Here is a 22898-nt window from a genome sequence, read left to right as displayed (position 1 = left end):
CTTGGACTTATGGAAGCAGCTTGCCAGGCTCTGCCTTGGAGTTCTTCAGGTGACCTTGACTTGCCCCCAAAGATTTGCATATCACAGAGTTCTGAGATGCTGGTGGCAGTGGCCGTAGCCTGGCAGCACTTTTGAGACGTTTTGTTAAGTAGCTCAGGTTGGTTTGGACCTCACTCTATGAACATAGCCTAGGCTGATCTCCAACTTGGGCTTGCAGTTGTGGGTCACCATGTCCAGCTTTCTCTTGGGCTCTTTTCAACCAGTAGGCTCCCTTGGGTTTGTTTTATGAACAGCTGAGAATGGATGATGGTTAGCTAGCACAGGAGGAAAAGATGGTCTCAGATTGTGTTTATGAACAGCTGAGAATGGATGATGGTTTGCTAGCACAGGAGGAAAAGATGATCTCAGATTATCAAGGTGGCCCCGGGTGGCTGTACCAGGTTATCTTTGAGCGTCTTGAACACTGCCCTCCTAAAATCTAGCTTACACCATTTATACAGAGTGTGAAATGTTGAAGGCTGAAAGCTAAGGGACACTTGTGCCCGGGGCCTGGCTGAATGGCCTGCCTCTCAAATCTCCCAACCCACACAACATTACACCCTCTCGGTCTTCTGAAAACATTTCTAGAGGCTATGAAAGGCACCATTTACCCAGTGATTTCACATTTCTATTTTTCTAGGGGGAGATGTTAGGTCAGGCGTGACTACCCAGTGGGTGGTGCTCCCTCTGGCTCTACTGGGGTCTGCTGGGGTTCACTGGCCATCCGTGGCTTTCCAGTTTTACCTAGAGAGCTTTTTCTGGCACTGCAGCCAGTCCACTTCCTAGACAGGCTTGTGGGACTCTTGGCCCCCACACTGGTTGTCCAGAGTAATCTTAGGTCCCCTGAGCCCCCTCCCTAGCCTTGTTCCCTAAGCTAGCAGCCAGCTCAGCTGGGAGCAGCTCGGCTAGGAGGAGCGTGTTCTGTGGGCACAGAGCCTCCTCTGTTCCAGTAACAATGGCCTCTTGATGGCTAGATCGGGTCCCCTCACTCCTATTGGACTTCAGGGAGGAGAAAGGATGCCAGCCCTGCCCCCACCCCCAGGCAGGCAGTGCTGGGTGTGAGGGTAACTCAGAGGCCTTAGTCTCTGTCTGCCCACAGGACCTCTTTCTTCTTTCTTTCTTCTTTCTGCTCTAGGCTCTGCCTCCTCCCATCCATCCCAAGGAGTCTTTGGTGGGGGGGGGGGGGGGCGGGAAGCTCCAGAAATGCTTCCCTTCACTCACTGCCAGTAGTCATTGGATAGACCCCTGAGCCCCCCCCCCCCCCGAGGTTTGGTGTGGGATAACGGGAAGAGCTGCTCCGTAGATTTAGAGCTTTTACAGTTAGCCTACTTTGATAGCCCCACAGGCTCTAAGGAGCTAATGCCAAGCCCCTCCTCACCGCGGATCTTCAGAGCACTGATAGTTTTAGGCTTTGCCATCTAAGGGAGTCTTCCTGGGCCTCCCTGGCTGACACTGGGCTAAGCATGTCCCCATAGTACCCCCACTTAAAGAGGCAATGTTTGTGGAAGGCCCGTATCAGAACCTCTGTGGATGTGTTACCTTATGTGATAGACAAAAAAAATTTTGTGAATGTCTGTAGGGGAATTTTAATTCAGAACATGGCTGTTCTGGCAAGCGATCACATCCAAAGACCTTCTAGGTTTGTGTGATTGGACTGGAATGCAGACACGCCTTTAATCCCATGAGACAGAAGCAAGCAGATCTCTGAGTTCAAGACCAGCCTGAGCTCAGGCTGAGTTAGTATAGAGCAAGTGTCAGGAAAAGAAACTTCTAGGTTCAATGTCTTTAAGCCCAGCCGCACTCAGGAGACAGAGGCAGGTGGATCTCTGAGCTCTGTTTAGGCAGTTCAGTTGAGTCAGTGAGCTGAGAGGCAGTGCCATAGAGTTCATTTATGAGTTCAGTGCTGGTCAGCAGAGGCAGTCGAAGCCAGAGAACAGCACAGAGACAGGAGGCAGTTTTACCAGGACAGGCTGCAGAGAAAGAGAACAATCTAGACACGGGCAAAGACAGAACAAGCTAGAGAACAAGAAGAAGCCAGAATATTAGGGCAGATTGCTAAAGTTAGTTTGGAGCCAAGCAGAGCAATAGAGTCACAAGGGTCCTTATGAAAGGGAGGTAGAGGGAGATTTAGCTGCAGAAGACACTCAAAACCATGTGTCAAACCCAGGTATCTGTGTGTGCAAAGCAAGCACTCTATCAATTCTGCTCAGGTCCAGCTTGGAGCTGATTTTGATTGACCCCTACACCTACAGTCTTAGAAGTTTTCCAAGCACTTGGTCCTAGCTAGCACATGGAACACAAACCTAATCTTTCTGGCTTCTGTGTTTGGTCATCCAGTGATGCAGCACTAAGGCAAAGATCATGATGCTTGCTTGGAATCCCAGCACTGGGGAAGCTGAGGCAGAAAGACTTCTGGGAGTTCAGATCCGGACTTAATAGTAAGACTCTGAATCAAAAGAAGGAAGAAACGGAAGGAGGGAAAGATGAGCGCTTCCTGTCAGTGTAGCCTTGCTGGTGAGCTGGTGTGTGGCAGGCAGGAATTGGCAGCTTCTGCCATCTCCGAGATGTCCTGGGATAATGGGGTTTGATGCTCTCAGCTAGCAGCTCTAGGTCTTTACTAAGCGTAGGTTACAATTATTTAAGGATCTAATCATCTAAGGATCATTGGCAGTGTTGGTGCCCAGACCAACATAGTCATAATCTTAGGAGGAGGAGGGACTTGACCATCAGGGTTTTGTTTTTTTTTAATTTCCCCAGATGATTCTTACATGTGATCAAGGAGTGAAAGCCAGAATTTCAGAGCAGGCTGTACACATTCACAATAATGGTGCTTCTCTTCTGCCTGTGCAGACATCACCAATCAATTGCAGTTCCCTTCTCCTAGTGAGATGTACCTGTTCAAATTCATCACTACAAGAAACCTTTTCCAGCTGGGCAATGGTGGTGCACACCTGTAATCCCAGCACTTGGGAGGCAGAGGCAGGTGGATTGCTGTGAGTTTGAGGCCTGGTCTACAAAGTGAGTCCAGGACAGTCAAGGCTACACAGAGAAACCCTGTCTTGACAAAAATGAAAAAAAAAAAAAAAAAGAAAGAAAGAAAAAAGAAAAAAGAAAGAAACCTTTTCCAACCAATCAGCCTCAGTGGGGAGTTGAAATGAACTTGCCCTCCTAGCTGAGACACTTTAAACTGTCTGCCTAGAGCCATGTGTATGTCCAGACATATCTGGACCAAATAATGGTATGAATAATAACATCAAGCCTTGACCAGAAATAGTAACTGCCACACCTATATAAGGATTGTTTGGACTGGTTAGGAATAGTCAACTAGCATCCCTCTCCTGCAGCAAATTGCTACCCAGCTGGGAAAAATACACCAAAGAATGCAAGCCAATGGTGCCATAGGACAGACAGGCTCGAAAAGGCCTCTTTCTCCTTTTTAATTAGTCAGGATTTCCATGGACCGGTGATACCAGCATCTAGGTTAGGACTTCCCACCTCAGTTAGCACAAGCTGGAAAAATCCTTGACAGACATGGTGATTCTAAACCCCTCAAGTTGTCAATCAAAATTAATCTTCACAGCAGTCTCCTCAAAATCCTATAACGGAGCTGTCTCTGTGGAGGTGAAGAACGGAAAAGGCAGAGCTGTGTGCACAAGGAAGAGCAGCCCATGTCCTCCTCCCTCCACGCATCTCCCAGGCATAAGCACATTTCTGGTTGGAAGGCTGCTAAATGAGGAAAACTGTGAGAAGTTTGGGAGACAAGAAAGCAAGACGTTAGAGAGGGCATTAATGTGAAGGTGTCAGTGAGCCTGCCAGTCACATGTGTCCCTCCCTCCCTCCCTCCCTCCCTCCCTCCCTCCCTCCCTGCCTTCCTCCATTCTTCCTCCCTTGCTTTCTTTCAGAGACAAGGTTTCTCTGTGTAGCTCTGGCTGTCCTGAAACTTGCTCTGTAGACCAGGCTGACTTTGAACTCAGAGATCCGCCTGCACACTGCCTCCCCAGTGGTGGGATCAAGGGCTGGAACCACCAACGCCTGGCCACATGTATCCTTGTTGTCACCTGTATGAGTGTGGTTGCAAGTTAATTCTTACAATTGGGATTTCTGAGCCAGAGAGTATATTAGTCTGTTGGGGCAGCTAACACACTGTCATTGCCTGGGAGATTTACAAATAACAGAAAGTCATCCAACATGGTTCTGGAGGTTGGAAAATTTTAAATCCAAGCGCCAGCACATTCGGTGTCTAATAAAAGGTCCGTTCTCCACGTCCAAGCTGAAACCTCCATGCCATGTCCTCACAGGGTGGAAGGAGTGACTAAGTTCCCTCACACCTCTTTGACAAGGACACTAATTCTATTCGCAAGGACTCTGCCTTCTTCACCTAGCCACTCTAAGTCATTCTCTGAAGGTGTCACCTCTCACACCAGCACACCAGAAATTCAACTTTAACATTAAAAAAAATTTGGAAGGGCACCAACATTTAAGCTACAGCAAAGAGTATATATATTCTAAACGGTGGCATTCAAAATCAGCTTGAACTATATAGTAAGACACTGCCTCTCAAGAAATAATAGGGGTTGGGGATGTAACTCAGTTGTAGAGTGTTTGCCTAGCATTCACGGAACCCTGGATTCAGTACCCAGCGCAGTGGTTTGATTGAGTATGACCCCCATGGGCTCATATATTTGGATGGGTTGCCTACAGTTGGTGGAACTACTTGGGAGGGATTAGGAGGCGTGGTCTTGTTAGAGGAGGTGTGCCATTCCCTGTTAGACTCTCTTGGCCTCTAACTTTTGGGTAAAATGTAAGCTCTAAGGTACTGCTCCATGCCATGCCTGCCTGCCTGCTGCCGTGCTTCCTGCCATAACGGTTGCGGACTCACCTCTGAAACTGTAAGCAATCCCCCAATTAAGTGCTTTCTTTTATAAGTTGCCTTGGCCACTGTGTCTCCTTACAATGATAAAAAGTACTTAAGATACCCGGCACAACAAACTGACAAGAGTTTTTCTGTGTAGCCCTGGCTGTCTTGGAACTTGCTCTGTAGACTGGGCTGGCCTAGAATTTACAGAGATCCACCTGCCTCTGTCTCTCCACTGCTGGGATTAAAGGTGTTTGCCACCACACTCAGCTGAGAGAATCCTTTATATTACCTAGGAGAGGGACAGGGTCTGGTGCCAAAACAATCAGACCCCAAATCTAAGTACCTCAATCCAGCAAAAGCTTGTTTTTCTCACACATCACATTGGCTCTCCTGCAGTAGCGTGAGTCCAGCTGCCTCTATCCTGAACTAAGCCCATCTGAACATGTGGCCGCCCATTCAACACGGCCTCTGGGGAGTGTGTGGAATCATTTTAAGGACTGGACCTTGAAGTGGCTTGCATCACTTTCACCCACATCCCACAGACCAGAGCTAGCCACATGGTCTTCACCTCACTGCCAGCAAGACAGGGCCATGGTGAGGAGCACACAGGCGCTGGGTGAAGGCTGCAGTGATGGCAGCATGCTTCCCAGAATTTCACTCCCACGGCATACTCCAGTGCCCCGGCCTGTGGGGTTTGACTAAAACTCGGAAGGAAGTTCACCTGTTGAAAATGCAAGACACAGAGAAGGAGAGCAAGTTGGACCGATCAAGCTCTCAAACTTTATTAGTCAGGCAGCAGCTTTTATAAGTCAGAAGGCAGGGAAGCATATTGCTATAGCAACCCAGCTGCAGGCTTTTCTCAAAACACAGGGAATTCCAGGCAGGGTCATAATGTCCTGTCACACAGGGTATCTGGCTCCCTCTTCGTCTAGTCTAACTGCTAAACCACAACAGGGTTGCTCCATCTCTATCTGTCTTTAGTCTAACTGCCGACCCACAACAGGGTCAGCTAGTTTCTGGTGAAAGGCAAGCTCTGGGAAAAACAGAGACTTAAAGGTGCAGGCTCTGACAAGATGGCTGAACATTGGCCATATGGCCTATTGTCCCCAACACTCCAGGATGTCTTGTTCTTTGCTGACTATGTGGCCGGTCTTGGTTGTCAACTTGACTACATCTGGAATTAACTAAAACCCCACGTTTCTGTGTATACCTGTGAGGGATTTGTCTTAATTAAAATCATCTGAAGTGGGAAGAGGGTTTTTTGGTTTTTTGTTTGTTTGTTTGTTTGTTTTTGAGACAGGGTTTCTCTGTTACAGAGCCCTGGCTGTCCTGGACTTGCTTGTAGACCAGGCTGGCCTAGAACTCACAGAGATCCACCTGCCTCTGCCTCCCGAGTGCTGGGATTAAAGATGTGTACCACCATGCCCAGCAGGAAAGACCCCACCTTTGATCTGAGCTGCACCTTCTGGTGGCAGCCTGTATAAGGGACTTGGAGGAAGGAAGTTTTTGCTTTCTGCCTGCTTGCCCTCGCTCTCACTGACAAGTTCACTCCTTCACTGGCACTAGAGCCCACTTCTTCAGGATTCCAGTGTAGACTGAAGGGACCAGCTGAGACGTCCAGCCTCGTGGGCTGAACAGCTACTGGATCCTTGGCCTTTTCATTGGTAGACAGGCATTGCTGGACTAGCTGGACCACAGCCTGCCTAAGTGTGGCTCCTGTGCTTCCTCTAGCAGCTGCACACCGCTGTTCCCTGCTTTAATATCCAGAGCAGATTGTCTTCATGACCAGGACACACCCCAGTGGCTTTGCCCCCAAATTTCCCCCAAACCCAAATATCCATTTGTGGCAAAGCCTCAAGACTTCTGAAACAAAATGTTGGCTGTTATTCATCAAAGCACATAAAGGCATGTGAGTAGTGATGCAAAATTAGACGTGTCGAGATCTTTGCCAGCTGTTCTGTGGCCTGGCTTGGCAGCAGGCTTCCCTGATGTTCCGAGGCGCTGTCTTGCTCCACATCCTCTCTCCCCCAGAGATGCGTGCACCAAGTGAGAGGAGGACGTGAATAAGGAGAAGGAGAGGGATAAAGTGCCCGCTGGTGTTCTGTCCCAACTTTTACAAACTTCTGGGCTTTTACCTTTCTTAACCTTGAGGTTCATATGACTGTGGGAACCTTATTGGCTTAAAGGCTTGGAGCTAGTGTGCAGGGTGTGTGTGTTCTTGGATGGCAAGTTTGCATGCAGGAGCATGAGGACAATTGGAATTGGGTCTGGTGTCACAGCATGGGGTTCCCCAGCAGGATGCCAAGCTAAAGGATGGGAAAGTTTTGTTTGCTGACCAGAAGGAATTGTCTAAAGCTGGAAGAGCAAATGGACTGTGCCTTCCAGGTCGCCTTTAGTGGACTGGCTTTGCACCCAGAAGACAGCAAACAAGAGTAAGAACCCTAAAGCACACGCAGTGTCACGCTGTGTGTGTGTGTGTGTGTGTTTGTGTGTGTGTGTGTGTGTGTGTGTGTGAGTCAGTCAGACAGTCTGTCTGTGAGCTCATTATTTGCTTTAATATAGGATCTGTCCATGTAGGCCTGGCTTGCCCTAAATTAGCAGGAATCCTCCTCCTGCCTCAGGTGACATTTTACCATGACTCTTTTTGAAAAAATAAAAACAAAGCTAGTGGTGAGGCGCACCTTTAGTCCCAGTAGTCAGGGAGGCAGAGGCAGGCGATCACTGTGAGTTCCAGGCCAGCCTGGTCTACAGAGCAAGTTCCAGGCCAGCCAAGGCTACACAGAGAAATGCTGTCTTGAAAAGCAAACAAACAAACAAAGAAACAAAAACAAGCTAATCCCTGCATTTTTCATACCGTTCCTAGGATGTTCTTCCATGCCTTTTTAGGGAATGTGTGTGTGTGTGTGTGTGTGTGTGCGTGTGTGCGTGTGTCCGTGTGAAGGTATCAGAATTCCTGGAGCTGGAGTTACAGACAGTGATGAGCTGCCATGTGGGTTCTGAGAATTAAATCCAAATCCTCTACATCCAGGGCTCTTAACTGCTGCACCATCTCTCCAGCCTCTCCCTACCTTATTTGAAGTTTGAAAAATCTTCAAAGTGGTACAGTTGTCCAAATACTGACTCCCACGTGGTGGCGCACACCTGTAATCCCAGCACATGAGAGGCAGAGGTGAGCGGATCTCTTGAGTTCGAAGCCAGCCTGTTCTACAAAGAGAATCCAGGACATCGAGGCCTACATAGAGAAACCCTGTTTCAAAAAAAAAAAAAAAGTATGAGATTGGTCACTTAACAGCATTTCTGTAGCTGCCTCAGCATTTTGGACCCCACGGGTGGCAGTCTGTCCTCTCTAGTGGGACATTTCATTGCTTTGCCTGGCCAGTGTCCAGGTCAGTCTTGAATGGAGGATACTGCTCCTCAGGCTGCCTGCTGTGTGGTTGAAGGCAGCCTGGGCACCAGTCACCATGCAATGCTGGCAAGCTAATGGCAGGTTGCTAGGGCTAGTAGAGTCTGGCAGGGGACTTGCACTTCAAGCAATTGTAACAGTCCAGTGGAGGCAGAGAAAGAATATTTCCCATGACTGTGCACAGGCCTGAAAGGATGAGGGCCGCTTCGGGCTGCGTTTGCTATGGGCTGTCCCATAGAACCATCAGGCTAGCTCTCAGCTTCATAGTCCACCGTGGCTCAGGCCCATACTCTTGTAAGTACATGGACACCTTAGCCTTGGACTGCTTCTGTCTTGGCTGTGGCTGGACATACCCAAGAAGTTGTTAATGGACTCATTCATTCATTTTGCTTGTTTAATTTTACATCTATTTAGTTAGTTATTGGTATGTGTGTATGTCACGGGTTTGACCTGGCCATCTTGCCTCTACTTCCCAAGTGCTGAGATTATAGGCATACACTGTGCCTGAGGAAATATGTTCTTTTTAGAGCAGGAAGCTGGAGCCCTGGAATGCTAAGTTGCTGAGGTACTGGATGCTAGGTTGCTGAGGTACTGGGATACTAGGTTGCTGAGGTACTGGGATACTAGGTTGCTGAGGCACTGGGATGCTAGGTTGCTGAGGTATTGGGATGGCAGATTGCGGAGGTATTGAATGCCAGGTTGCTGAGGTGCTGGGATGCTGGCATACTGCATGGAATGCTGGATGCTGGGATGCTTCGATACCATGATACTGAGCCAGATCTGCCCTCACATCCTTGTTCTCTCCTTCCTTCTCTTCTCCCTTCACTTTGAACAGGTACTCTCCTGTCAGAACTAAAGCCATGATGATACTGGAGTGAGGTGGGGAGGGGTGTGCCCTTCCCAGGCCATCTCTAGGTGCCTCCATGTGAAACAGGGTCTAGCCAGAACAGATCAGTGCATGGACAAACCCAACTTATCAGAAACAAGTAACCTTAATGTTTCTTTTCTCCATCCTGATTGACCAATGGGATGGTAGAGTCCCAGGTCCCACCCCTTCCCTCTACTCTCTAGGGATTTGGGAACAGCTCTCACAGAAGCTCACTTCCAATTGGGCGACAAAGAGGGAACAGCCTTCTGCCCTCCTTCCCACAGTGGCTAGTCCCTCCCTCTTCGCCTGTGAAGTCCCTTTCCTCTTCTCCCCCTCTGTGTATAGGCATGTACAGGCATGTAACAGCTGAGGCTGTGTCTGCCATGCTCTGGATCCCTGAGAGAGGGGAGTGGAGTCTTGGTGCCTGATGCAATGTCTGGCAAGGCACAGCTTCCCTCTCAGTCTTCTAGCTGGGACCCCCTCCAGAAGGACAGGGGCAGGGCTGGACTGCAATCCATCAGGGGCCTCAGTGGAAGAGCCTGGCTGGAGGCAATCCAAGTGGGAAGCCAGGCAGTTTGCCAAGTCATGGGAGAGGCCTGAGCAGAAAGATCCTGAGCAGAGAGTAGAGAAGGAAGCTGGTGCCCTGCTTGGTGAGGCTCACCCCCCACCCCCCAACCCCTGTCAGCTGCCCCCTTCCCTTTCTGAACCACCAGTGGCCGTGGGGGGCTTTCCCACCCTCCCTCTCATGAGAGCACAGCTGTTAGGAGCCTGAGCAGAAAGTCCCCAAGAAACGAGAAGTAAAGACCAAAGTGTGGCGTTTTGCCTTTGGTCAGCCTACCCTGCGTTCTAACGCATACCCATTGCAGGTGGCCAGGGTGTCCCCTGTGGGTCACTCATGCATGGAACTAGTGAGCATCTTTCCCCTGGTCCTGCCTATCAACCCAGAACGCCTACACATTTAGCATTGGGCTAAATATTACGGGAAGGACATACATACATACATACATACATACATACATACATACATACATACAATGTCCTCCCTTCCACCCCTTAGCAACATCCACTACAGTGAAACTGGGATGTTGACTACACCCCAGAAAGATTTCAAAACAAGTCCGTGTGGAACAGAACTAGGTTTATTATGTAGAGGTGAGAGGAAACATGTGAGTGCACACATTAAATCTAAGCATGGATGGTCGGAGAGAAACTAGGATCCGTGTCTTATAGATAACTAGTGTGACTTTAGGGCTTTGTGCTCTAGTGTCCAGGGTTGTAATTCTTTCTATCTTTCTATCTATCTATCTATCTATCTATCTATCTATCTATCTACCTATCTATCATCTATTTTTTCAAGTCAGGGTTTCTCTGTGTAGCCCTGGCTGCCCTGGAACTAGCTCTGTAGACCAGACTGGCTTTGAACTCAGAGATCTACCTGCCTCTGCCTCCCCAGTGCTGGGATTAAAGGCGTGCGCCACCATGCCCGGCTGTTTTGTTTTTAAACAATTTTCATTTGTTTAATGAAATGAAATTGTAAGGTGTTAATGAAGTGCTTTGCTCCGGTCTGTGGTGGACGAGAGTGTGGATATGGTCACAAAAGTGTGCAGCAACCATGTTTTACTTGTTGTTTATAACACCTTTGAGATATCTTAGAAAAATGAGTCTTGCACCTATAGCAGTCTTTACTGATTTTGTCAGTTGCGTGACAAAATTAAACTAGATCCCATGGGGGAGGGGCTTCCCCCATTTCCCATATCCCCTTGGCTTTCCTGTCTCTCTATCCAGCCTCACCTGGAAAAACAAAGGCATTGTAGACATCCCGGTGAAAAAGAATGTTTGCATCCAGGAAAGAAATAAAGCGTACAAGAAAGAGAAAGTGATGGAGGTGGGCAAGGGAGGACTTGGAGCTCTGGATGCTAAGCAGAGAAGGAATAGGAATTATTTATTTATTTATTTATTTATTTATTTATTTATTTATTTATTTATTTATGCTTCTCTGGGCCATTTTGGAGGACGAAGAATGGTTTTGGAGCACACTAAAATCCAACAAACTCCGCTGAAGAGACCAGAAAGGATGCGGCCCCAGGTGGGGAGTAGTGGAAAGGGCTGGAGCCAGATGGTGTCTACAGAGGCTGGGATGTGATGAGAAGATGTGGCTCCCACCCCCAGGGCCTTGGAGGGCTTGTGCTCTCCTCTCAGATGCACTTGGAAGCTTTTCAGCAGCTAGAGTCACTCCGAGTACTGGGCTGGGTGTCTGAGAAGCTCCCCATTTCTCAGGCACGGCTACCCAGCTGGGTTCGGGTGCTTGTAGCGCCCCCGTGTGTTGGAGGAGGGAAGAGTTTAGGAAAGGACTGTGGACAGGGGATGAACTAGAAGATGTAGCTGGGCTGTTGGTCCAGAAGAGAGGCGTGAGATACATCCTTCTCCATTGCCTAAGGAGAGAAAGTGAAGGAAGAGCATACCATCATGTGATCCCAGATGAAACTTCAGCAAAGAATGGCCAGAGGGTAGGACGGGAAGAGAGATGGGTTGTAAGGAGGCGTGGTCAGTCCAACCTCCAGGATGAAATACATAAAGGGGGGCCTGCAGGGGGAATGTATGAGGCAGGAGGGCAATGTGATTGTCATGAGTTGTGAGTGACAATGTGTCCCAGAGGGTGAGGCTGGGATCTTCTCCCTCAGGTGATTCCCAACATTGCTAGGGCATGGCACACAGTGGCCCTAGACACATGGAACCTTCTGTGGAGGAAGTCAGTACCTCATCTTCTCTTACTGCTCCTGGTGTTTGTACCCAGCAGCAGAGAGCTGGTCCAGCTGGTAGAAGATGCTGTCCCATGATCAACAGTGCCCAGGCACTGGCCTGAACATGGCATCTTTCACCATTGGCCATGACATTCTTAAAGGGTTGCCTTCTATTGGCATCTTAGCGTGGGAGACTGGGGGAGATGAGAGCCATGGAGTAGGGGATTCTGGGAAAGCCATCAAGGGAGGAGACAGCAGAGATTTCCAACCAGGCAAGGGACATAGGATGAGTATGTGCTTACTGGAAGGGAGGTGACATAAAATTTCATCCATGTTACAACCCACTTCTTACACAGGGCACCCAGTGGGGCAAGTTCTGCCTGAGGCTTTGGTGAGTGAGTCCCAGCCTGGGTCCCCCTATCACCCCAGCTTGACCCTGTGAACTCCTGTCTTTGGGGTCCTCTCGCTGAACCCCCAGAACCCACATCCCTTCCTCTTTAGCCACCTGGCCCTTGGGCTTTCAAGGTTGCAGAGGGGCCGTCTTACCAGGGGACAGGTGAAGGAGCTGTCTGCCTATTTCACACCAGTGTTGAGCTTGCCTTCTTCCTGGCAGTGCCAGAAGGCTGCTGGGAACCCTGCATTGCTGCGAGGGAGAGGAGGTTGGACCAACAACTTCATACAAAAGCCATGAGAAGAAGTAGAGGGAGGAATGGTCATCAGAGCAGCCCAACTCCTAAGCCTGACTGTGTCTGCTGTGCCTGGAGTTGAGCCTGGGGCTCCAGCATGCCAGGCACTCATCTTGCCACCGGACTTCACTCCTTGTCCTCTTTTTTATTTTGTGTCTTTGAGACACAGGTTTTCTCAGTTGCCCTGGCAGGTCTTGAATTTGTAATCCTCCTGCCTCTGCCAGCTGAGGAGCTGGGAGTACAGATCGATGGCCATCAGATTCCATCAACTCACAAATCTTGCCAAAGGTGCTTGCTAGATTTAAGAGCAAAGAGATAGCTGGGCCATGGCCCCCGCTCTACCTGTGCCTTGCGGGGGGTCCCCCATCTCTATAATGAACACTTACCATGTCCCAGATGCCAGGCAAATGTTTTGCCACTGAGCCTCAATCCCTAACCCACTTCAGACTCTTTGTGCAACCCAGAGTCTCTCGAAAAACAAGACCAATAAGCTAGGCCAGCACAGCATACTGTTTGTTGTTGTCTCTTGTTTGGTTGGTTTTTTTGTTTTAGCTAAAGATAACAGTGAACTTGTGAGCGTCCTGCCCCCAGCTCCTGAGGGCTGGCGTTATAGGTATGTGGTCACCACTTCCGGTTTCATGCAGTGCTAGGAACCAAACTAGGGCCTTGTGCATGTTAGATATATGTTCTACCAACTGAGCCACAGCCTCAGCGCTGCATTATGCTTTTATATGTAGCTCAGCAGGTCAGTTTACACTAGTATCACAACACGTGACGCTGGTAGCTGTGATGCCATTAATCGATCAGGACTCTGCAGCTCTGTGGCTCCATTGTAACAGCAGGGACCAGTGACTGCTTAGGCTCTCCTTTATCTAAATACCCTGTGTGGCGCTTGACTGTGCCTGCATTTGATCTGTGGGGTCAACAGAGAAACTCAAGGAAACGGGGTTTGCCATTCATTCCCTCACTCACTCACTCATTCATCGGGTCTCATTCTGGCCCAGCAGAACTCTAGCTAAAACTAACACTGAAATATATATATATTCCTGCCTCAGTTTCCTAGGTGCTGGGATTACAGGTCTGGACTGTCATGTCCTAGCTCCTTATTGGCATTTTGGGTCTCTTATTGCTGTTTGTTTTGATTGTTTTTAGTAGAAACCAAGCAAAATTTATTGGCTAGAGTAACAGCTACCGGAAGCAATGCTCTTTATTTACCATGAGACTTTTCTTAGTGATTTATTTTACACGTGCAAGTGTTCTGTGCGCCATATGCATGCAGTGGCTGAGGAGGCAAAGAAGACATCAGATCCCTTGGGACTGGAGTTAGACATGCACTGTGTAGCTGCAGCTGCTCGCAAACTCCTGCCCTTCCTTCCTGGCTCACCTCCAGAGTACTGGCCAGTGACCTTCCTATTAAAGCAACCCCAACCGGGCCTGGTGGAGTACACCTGTAATCCCAGCTCTTAGGAGGTTGGGGCAGGTGGATAAAGAAGTCCAGACTGGCCTGGACATAGAAAGGCCCTGTCTCATAGGAGAGATTGAAGACACCTGAAGTCTTCAGTTTTGAGAGTGGGCCTGGGGTCTCTCCTCAGAAGTCAGTAGAAAGATGTCTCTGTTCCCTGTCTATAAACAAGGAACCCATAAGTACCTGTCTCTCCACAGGGTGAGGGGTTCTCCACCTGAAGAGGACAAGTTGGGTCCCAAGCCATGCCCTTGAGCTGAGTGCCTGCATCCAGCCCGAGGAGCCCCATGGCACCCCCTCCCCCAATGGAGAAAGGACTCACTTTGCTTCAGGAATGCCGGGACTTTGTACACAGCCTGAAGATTCGGGGCAAATACGCCCTGTTCCTGGCATTTGTGGTCATAGTTTTTGTCTTCATCGAAAAGGAAAATAAAATTGTATCCAGGTAAGGAACTCCTTTATCAAAGGCAATGTGTCTGAGGACAGAGGTGACACTAGGGGTTTCAGGGGGATCAAGAAGCAAGTCCCTTGTACAAGCGGTGGCTAAGTACCCCTGTGCCTAAAGCCGAGGTCATGTGCCGTGAGACTTGGGCAGCAGCAAGCCAGGCTGGCACCCCCATACTGGCCCTTCTCAACTGCAAGAGCTTAATCGAAACACTTCACTTTGTTGAGGTGGTCCTCTCTAATCTGTGACTACCCATAGGCCTGCCTGGTTGAGAGAGAAAATGAAAAAAGAAAAAAGAAAAAAGAAAGAAAAAAAAAAGTAAAGCACATTTTGCCCATGACCTTCCACATAGCTGATGCTCAGTGTTTGCTCTTATGACTACTTTACTTTGTATTTTAGCACCGTGGCTCCTCTTAGCAGCACATCCTGCTTGGAAGTTTTGATGTCATGAGTGAAGGAGACCTAGCTGAGACTGTTAAGACTAGTACAGGGGATGGCCTGCCAAGTCAGTCACAAACCTTCCTTGTCTTTTTTACCTCCACCCCCAGGGTCTCAGAGAAGCTGAGGCAGATCCCTCAATTTGTGGCAGATGCCAACAGCACCGACCCAGCCCTGCCCTTATTGGAAAACGCTTCCCTCTTTTCCCTGAGCGAGTTGGACTCTACCTTCTCTCAACTGCAGAGCTACCTGCACAACTTCAGCCTGCAGCTGGGCATGGAGCCAGCAATGAAGGCTCAGGGGCAGGAGGCTGCCGCAGAGAAGTCACCAAAGCAGGCTGGAGCAGGGAAGCGGCGCCACGTGCTCCTCATGGCTACCACCCGCACGGGCTCCTCATTCGTCGGCGAGTTCTTCAACCAGCAGGGCAATATCTTCTACCTCTTTGAGCCACTGTGGCACATCGAGCACACTGCGTCCTTCCAGCAAGGGGGCGCCAGCTCGGCTGGCTCAGTGCTGCTCTACCGGGATGTCCTCAAGCATCTGTTGCTGTGTGACCTGTATGTGCTGGAGCCTTTCATCAACCCGCCTCCCAAGGACCACTCGACTCAGTTCTTATTCCGCCGGGGATCCAGCCGCTCGCTCTGCGAGGACCCAGTGTGCACACCCTTCGTCAAGAAGGTCTTCGAAAAATACCACTGCAGGAACCGTCGCTGTGGGCCACTCAACGTGACCTTAGCAGCTGAGGCCTGCCGCCGCAAGGATCACATGGCCCTTAAGGCTGTGCGCATCCGTCAGCTGGAGTTCTTGCAGCCGCTGGCTGAGGACCCGAGACTGGACCTGCGAGTCATCCAGCTGGTGCGCGACCCCCGGGCAGTGCTGGCCTCGCGCATAGTGGCCTTCGCAGGCAAGTATGAGAGCTGGAAGAAGTGGCTGGCCGAAGGGAAGGACCAGCTGAGCGAGGATGAGGTGCAGCGGTTGCGGGGCAACTGTGAGAGCATCCGCCTGTCTGCAGAGCTGGGCTTGCAGCAGCCAGCCTGGCTGCGCGGTCGCTACATGCTGGTGCGCTACGAGGACGTGGCACGCAGGCCATTGCAGAAGGCCCGAGAAATGTACGGCTTTGCCGGCATCCCCTTGACCCCGCAGGTGGAGGACTGGATCCAGAAGAACACGCAAGCGGCCGGCGACAGCAGCAACATCTATTCCACTCATAAGAACTCCTCGGAGCAGTTCGAGAAGTGGCGCTTCAACATCCCCTTCAAGCTGGCACAGGTGGTGCAGGCTGCCTGCGAACCGGCCATGCGCCTCTTTGGCTACAAGCTGGCGAGAGATGCCGCCTCGCTCACCAACCGCTCTGTCAGCCTGCTGGAAGAGCGAGGCACCTTCAGGGTCATGTAGTGGGGAATGTCCGCGACCCTGGGCACATTTTCTTGTGAAAGGCTGGCCCCTTCTTCTCTCACACCCAGCCTGGCAGTGAGACACAGTCCTGGCAGGGACTCAAAATGGGGAACGGTGATGGAAGTGTAGCCTCTGGCTGTAGCAGTAGGCTTTCTGCCAGCTAGTTTACCCAGCGCAGCTACAGCTAGGATCTTGGGGCTGCTCTGAGGACAGCAGTGCCCTGTCTCCTTGGTGATATACTGGTCATTCCCACACACCGTATGGCCTGCAGTGTCCTGAGCAGACCCAAGTACTTTCCTATGTATGGACACACCTCCCGGGCTCTGTCTCACCTTGTCACAGAAACATACATGAAGCACAAAAAGATCTGTAGGCTGTGTGGGCCAGAGTCCAAATATTTAACAACCAGAAGGGGTAGGCCCTTTCCAGTCACTCCGACCTCCTACTGTATTAAATGTTAACCTATTCCTCTCTGGGTCAGAGAAGACTGGGGTCTGGCTGAGTCCTTGGAAGGAAAAGGGCAGCCTAGGGTGAGGAAGGGGGCGTTTGAAGCTCCTCAGGGGACAGTTGCTGCTTACTAACTGTTACAAAATGGTTTGATTAGCTGTTTCAGTTTCTCATGAATGTCAGCCTGTGTAGAACAAGACACACAAAGTGCATGTAGAACATACAAGGCGGGGGTGGGGGGTGGGAGAGCAGTGCGGCTCAATGGTAAAGCCTCCCGTGCATAAGGTTTGATCACCAGCACTACAAAATATAAGGGAAAAATAAGAAATCCATGTATGCATAGAGAGAGACATTGTAAACACACTCCTTTCTTTCTCTTTCTCTCTCTCTCTACACACACACACACACACACAGAGAGAGAGAGAGAGAGAGAGAGAGAGATGGAAGGAAGGAGAGGGAGAGAGGAGAGAGGGAGAGGGAGAGGAGAGAGAGAGAGAGAGAGAGAGAAGCTCACCCATTCTTTATGCTTACAGTGTTTTTTCTGTATTACACATTTAAACAGTAGCCTTAAGTTACACTTTTGGGACTATGTGTAGAGGGAACATTTTCAAGGACAATGACATTTTGTCCTGACCAGAGCTGGAATGGAATAATAATTTCGGAACGACTGCCTGAGCCTCTGGGATCGTCATGGCTACCTCCTCTAACCGGCACACAGCTGGCAGGCAGTGTTTGGAGATGACCTTCATATGACTGCCGTCCAAAGGTGCCATCCTGCCCACTCCTGGGGAGCATGCCCAGTTTTGAAGGCTGTCTGAGGCCTAACCTGCAGGCTCAGCTTCAGTCTCTGCAAGCAGAAGGCAGCTCACAGGCCTGCTGTCTCCAGCCAGGCCTCCTCTGGAGCCAGCCAAGAACTTCAGCGTTCTCTGCAGGGCAATGTCACGTTATGACCCAGCTTCCCTGAGCAGTCTGCTGTCGCCTTCCTAGTTGACAGAGGTCAGCCCCTCGGGTTGTCATGGTTACAGCTAGTCTCTAAAAGGAAAGTTTGCTTTGGGTTCTGGGGCTCTGGGAAGAGGTAGGCTCAACTCAGGATGGGCGGGTATCTTAGTTGGGTTTTAAAGTTAGGTATGGCTCAGTGCTGATCTTGGCTTTGTTTCTGTAGAACTACTCTGAAGTAGCTGGGTTTGAGGGCCAGGGAAGGCGGATGTCGGCAGGGAGCATTCGGCTCCAAGAAAAGGGATAGACCAGAAAGAGGAGACTTGCCCTAGGAGGGTCAGAGTCATGCAGAACCCTTAGGGCCTCACATGCTATTATTCTGTGTGACCTCCTAGTAGAACGACCCTCAGACTCTACCAACGGGCCTAAGTCTGTGGCTTAGATTGTGTAGCGTTGTCTGTTGTGTATGAAGCCCTGGGTTTATTCCTTGTACCCCAGCAGCTAGGTGTGATGGCACATGTCCGAATCCCAGGGCCCAGGAAACTGGAGGTTGGAGATCGAAAGTTCAAGGTGCAGCTACATAGCAACTTAAAGGTCAGAGTCTCTAAGGAAAAAAATTTAAGCTCCCAGCCTTTTATCTGAGTGTCTAGCCTGTTACTCCTGCAGGTTGTTTGAAAATCCTTTGCAAACCCCAAAATGTGGCTGGTGGGGGGGGGGGGGACAGGAGGCAGTAGGGGGAGGCCTCTTGACTGACCAGCTAAGTTTCCTCAAGCAGAGGGTCTTAGTTCCCTGTGCAAGCTGAGTCACTTCAAGCTGAGGCGTAGAACCCAGGCCACCTTTGGAATTGCCTCAGTGGGGGCTGCCATGCCGACTTTCTGGACAGTTGCTACATCTGACACTGTCAGAGCCAGGGACTGAGCCAGTGTGAGGAATACAGACATGAGATGTGTAGCACAGAAGCAGGCCTAACACCGATGTGGGGAAGAGACAGTGACAGGACACTCCCTGTATGTTGGGGTTTGTGATCTGCCTGCTCAGCTGCTGGGTCCCAAGCACAGGTGAACTTGAGTCCCGTCAAGCCAGTCTCTGCTCTAGATTTTGACAATCCGAGAACAAGTGTGTAGGAGATTGCCTCCTATTTGGGGTCAAAGGACACCAGTTCTTGGTACTTGATGGGGACAGGATGTTGTAGGCAGGCTCAGGAGTGGGATATCTTCTCTCCGTGGCCCCCCAAATCCAGGCCAGATTCCCTTCTCTGCACCGCAGAGAAGTGAGGGGTGAGGGGCTGCCCTGGGTGGCCAAGGCCTCAGCTGAGAAGCTGTCTGAGGACAGACCCCACAATGGACCTTTGGGACTTCTCAGGACATCGACAATGTTGTATGCACTGCAAGTTGACTTTATTTATTTTGTAGAAAAAAAAAATAGAATATTATTTGCAGGGACCCAAAACAGTACCCTAATAAAAAAAGTACAAATAATAATAATATTAATAATAGGAATGAGTCACATGCCACACACATATCAGGACACTCAAGGACCATGCAGAAGATGAGAGAGGACCAGCTCATGGAAGCCCAGGGTGCTAAAGGGGTTTTGTGAGTCTATTATTGATCAGAAGATACAATACGAGAGAGCCCTTTCATATAATACGAGGGCCCTTTCTGCTGTATTGCTTAGGTGTCCACAGCAGCAGAACCACTCAGGGGGGAAGATGGACAGAAGCCCATTACACAGCCATCCAGTGCAAACCCTCAAGGTTTGGAGAGGGACAGTGTCGGGGAAAGTCCTGATGTGCTAGAATTGTGCTTTGGGCTCTTAGCATGGAGTTGGATAGAGAAAAGTGGCCAGCCATGCTGGTGGGATAGGACAACAGCTACTCCAACTCCAAAGATCAAAGGGCACCCAGGTGGCCTATCACAGTGATGCTCTTTCCTACCATTGGGGGGTGTCTGTCTCATGGTGGAAGATGCTCCCACTGAAAGCCATGGGCTTTCTGGCCCAATGTAGCTGGTCTTTGCTACGTTGTGGGTTCTTCTCCCCCTTTTCTCCCCCCCCCCCCCCAGTTTCACCCCCTATCATTAGATAGGAGAAAAAGAAAGATAGAGAGGACAGTTAGAGATCCTTAAATCTAATTTCTTCCTTTTGTTTTTTCTTTGCCCTCCCTAAATGACCAACAACCACCAACTCCACCTATTGGGGCTCTAACATTTATATACCCTCTGAAAAGTTCCCAGAATTCCAAACATCACACAGTTGCAGAAACTATCTGCAGCTGGCAAAACCATGCCTCTGGTAGAGCACAAGGCAAATCATAGTCAGCTGCTGTGGAGTCAGAAGCGGCCCCATACCCCACACCTGGGATTAAGATGAAAACACGTTCTTATATTATTTCTGTGATTTTCAAAGAAACCAAAACTCCAGAATTGTCACTCTTGCCTTAAGGGGGGTAGAAAGGCATTAGGGGCGCCAGATGGTTTGACCCCAGACTCTCAAATCCTTCAGCCCTCTTCCATACCAGAGCCTATTTCGGTTGACCACAGGCTTGTCCCTTGAGCTTTGGAGGATGGGAGCATCTCCAAGGCAATCTCATGTTAGTCCCATCACAAAGGCAGAGGGATGGTACTAAAACAGGAGAGAAAGGAGTGGAGACCTGAACACATTAGAAGGGTACTTCACTAAAATTGGTACCTGGAGCTGGTGTGTTGTTTGTGGAGATCCTGTGGGTGGCCCAGCTAGAAGGCCATGAGGAGGTGGGTTTCCTGAGCATGACCACATCCCCTCCCAACTTCCTCCATTTTCAGAAATAGTGGAACCATGCCTTACCTCAAAAGTATGAGGCAAACTTGTCACTTCCAGTGTCTTAAGGGCTTCGGGATCCTTTGACCTGTGTCCTTGTCATTACCTGAGGAAACTACATGGGGACTCCTTATGTATTCCCAAAGATAGAGTTACAGTGCTACCCTTACTGCCTTGCATATGCTGTGGATCAGCTTCTTGCTAGAATGCCTGTGTCTTCCACTTCTATTATATTTGTTCTTGAGCTTTGCCTCCTGTCAGCTCTCCATCTCTCCTGGATATTCTAGTCCTTGTGTCTAGCCACCACCCTCCACTTCTTGGTGGGTTCTACAAATGCTACCTTTGTGCCAATACCTGGACCCTCCTGGGTCCAGGACCATCTCCTTCCCAGTCTGAGTGGTCATGGCTTGTACATGTGTGCTCATGAGTACATGTATGTGTGTCTGCATTTCTGTTCTGCCTCTGGTGCAGCCGCACAGCCGCAGCCTCTTGCTGTCATTGACCCAGACATCCTCCTTGTGGCCACAGATAATCTCCCAGTGCCTGGTGCTCACAGCCTGGTGTTCAGGGTCAGGTTCATGGACCAGAATGTGAAACCCTTCTCCCAGTGGCTTGCCTGGCTTATTTAATTAAAAATAAACATGCAGCAAATTCTGCAGCCATTCTCTTCTTTTGTTCTCAGCAACAGTTGAGTCATACAAATGAACAGAAGAAGAACTATTTATAGTCGTGGGAAAGATAGGACTTCCATTGTGAAGCTTTCCCGCCCCATTCCCAAGGGCAAGGGGCCCAGGAGGAGTATGGGTAAGTGTGGATGTCAGGGCCTGAAGAATGTTATTTATGGCCCGAGGTTGGTGGGTCTGGTGACCCTTCTTGGAGGTGCCAGATGCAAGCGTGACATCTGACACACTCAGATATTATGGGGCAGGAGCAGGAACTTTATTGACCCACGATCAGAGGATTTAGTGGCAAAGTCTCATATCAGTCCGTCTGACTTTGGACAAGTCACTTATATCTGGGGGTCAATTTCATTTATGAATGAAAGGTATAAATTGCCCACAAGCGTTGTCACCAAAAGCCTTGTTAGGGATTTAAAAGTCAGTTAAAGGATTGATTTGTCCTTTTCACATGCCAAGATACTACTTGAGGCTTCATTCTGCCATCAACAAAACTTCAACAACCAACCACATGAGAAGAAAGCTAAAAACCCTTTCAGCTGAGGGATGTAATAGAGTCTCTTCAAGTTGCAGCTGTGTCCCTGCCATAGTAACCTGGATGCAACTTAGATTTCAGCCCAATATTAGTCAGCCTTCTGTCACTAGAACACATACCTGAGGCAATCACCTTATAAAGTGAAAAGGGTTGTTTTGGTTCAAGGTTTGGGACCTTTTAGTCCATGGTCCAAACATCATGGCTAGAACATGAAAATAAAAGAAGAGGAAGGGCTGGGGCCCAAAGACGTCCCACTGGGCCCCAGCTCTTAAAGCCCCCCCCCGCCCATGCCACATTCCAAGTAACAGTTCTTTTATTCATGGCCAGCTGAGGGCATTCTGGATGCAAAGACCGGCAAGCCCCCTTGTTGCCTACGGCGTTTCGGGGTGAAATAGATGTTTCCCCGAGGAGAAAGGAACGTTCATGTTGGGACAAAGGGAGATCAATCTGGGAGGGGGGTTGGGGGTGTCTAAGAGCTTTGGGGCAGCTGTGAAGAGGTGGAAGAGAGGAGAACCCTGAGGGCAGTGCCTCCTGAAGAAGAGTGACAGTGATGAGGCACACCATGAAAGGTTGGGACCCTCCCTGCCTCCCAAAACTCAGTCTCCAGTCTCTGAATTTCCCCCCAAGTCTACACGTTGGCAAATCAAACCATTTCCATCCTGTCCTTTGATGGTCCAGCTTTCTCAATAACACCCCCAAACCAACGGTCCCCCCCTCCAATACTGCTATCGCTGTCCCAGCTGTACTGGGGACTGGATGCAGTTAGCATAGCCTCTGGGCTGGGCTTCCTGCCACAAATGACCCCTACAGAGACAAATTGGCCTAATCACAGAGCAAAGAGGTCTGGACACCCACTCACCACCCTCAGCCTCTGGCCAGCACAGGCCAGAAGCCTCTTTCTGCCTCCTCCTTCCCCTCACCCCATTCAGGGCTCTTGACTCTTCTTGCTCTACATCCCAACCCATCAACATTGGGAGGACCTGAGTACCATGAGATCCTGAGATAGTTACCTAGAAACATTGAGGAAGCAACTGTATCATCTGGGACCTGCCTACCCTGGAACCTGCAGCAGAGTACAGTTAGAGTCGATGCGGTCTCGGTTGTTCTTGGGAAATTACCATGTGCGTTAGTCTACTTAAGGTGCTGAGAAGGCCTGATTTCCTTTGGCCGAC

At 49.8% G+C, this 22898-nt stretch overlaps 1 protein-coding gene across 1 annotated transcript in view; it reads left to right on the top strand.

Moving 5' to 3' along the window:
- Positions 1–17008, top strand: part of Chst3 (carbohydrate sulfotransferase 3) — a 31719-nt gene extending 14711 nt beyond the window's left edge. Inside the window, exons 2-3 of the mRNA XM_051153099.1 lie at positions 14258–14502; positions 15051–17008. Of these exons, the coding sequence (XP_051009056.1) occupies positions 14345–14502; positions 15051–16335 (1443 nt within the window). The 5' untranslated portion in view covers positions 14258–14344 and the 3' untranslated portion in view covers positions 16336–17008. The remainder of the gene's footprint in view (positions 1–14257; positions 14503–15050) is intronic.
- Positions 17009–22898: the final 5890 nt, after the last annotated feature.

Source organism: Acomys russatus, chromosome 11 (assembly GCF_903995435.1).
Source record: "Acomys russatus chromosome 11, mAcoRus1.1, whole genome shotgun sequence".
In the NCBI taxonomy this organism is placed as follows: Eukaryota; Metazoa; Chordata; class Mammalia; order Rodentia; family Muridae; genus Acomys; species Acomys russatus.
This window is presented reverse-complemented; position numbering and strand designations above follow the sequence as displayed.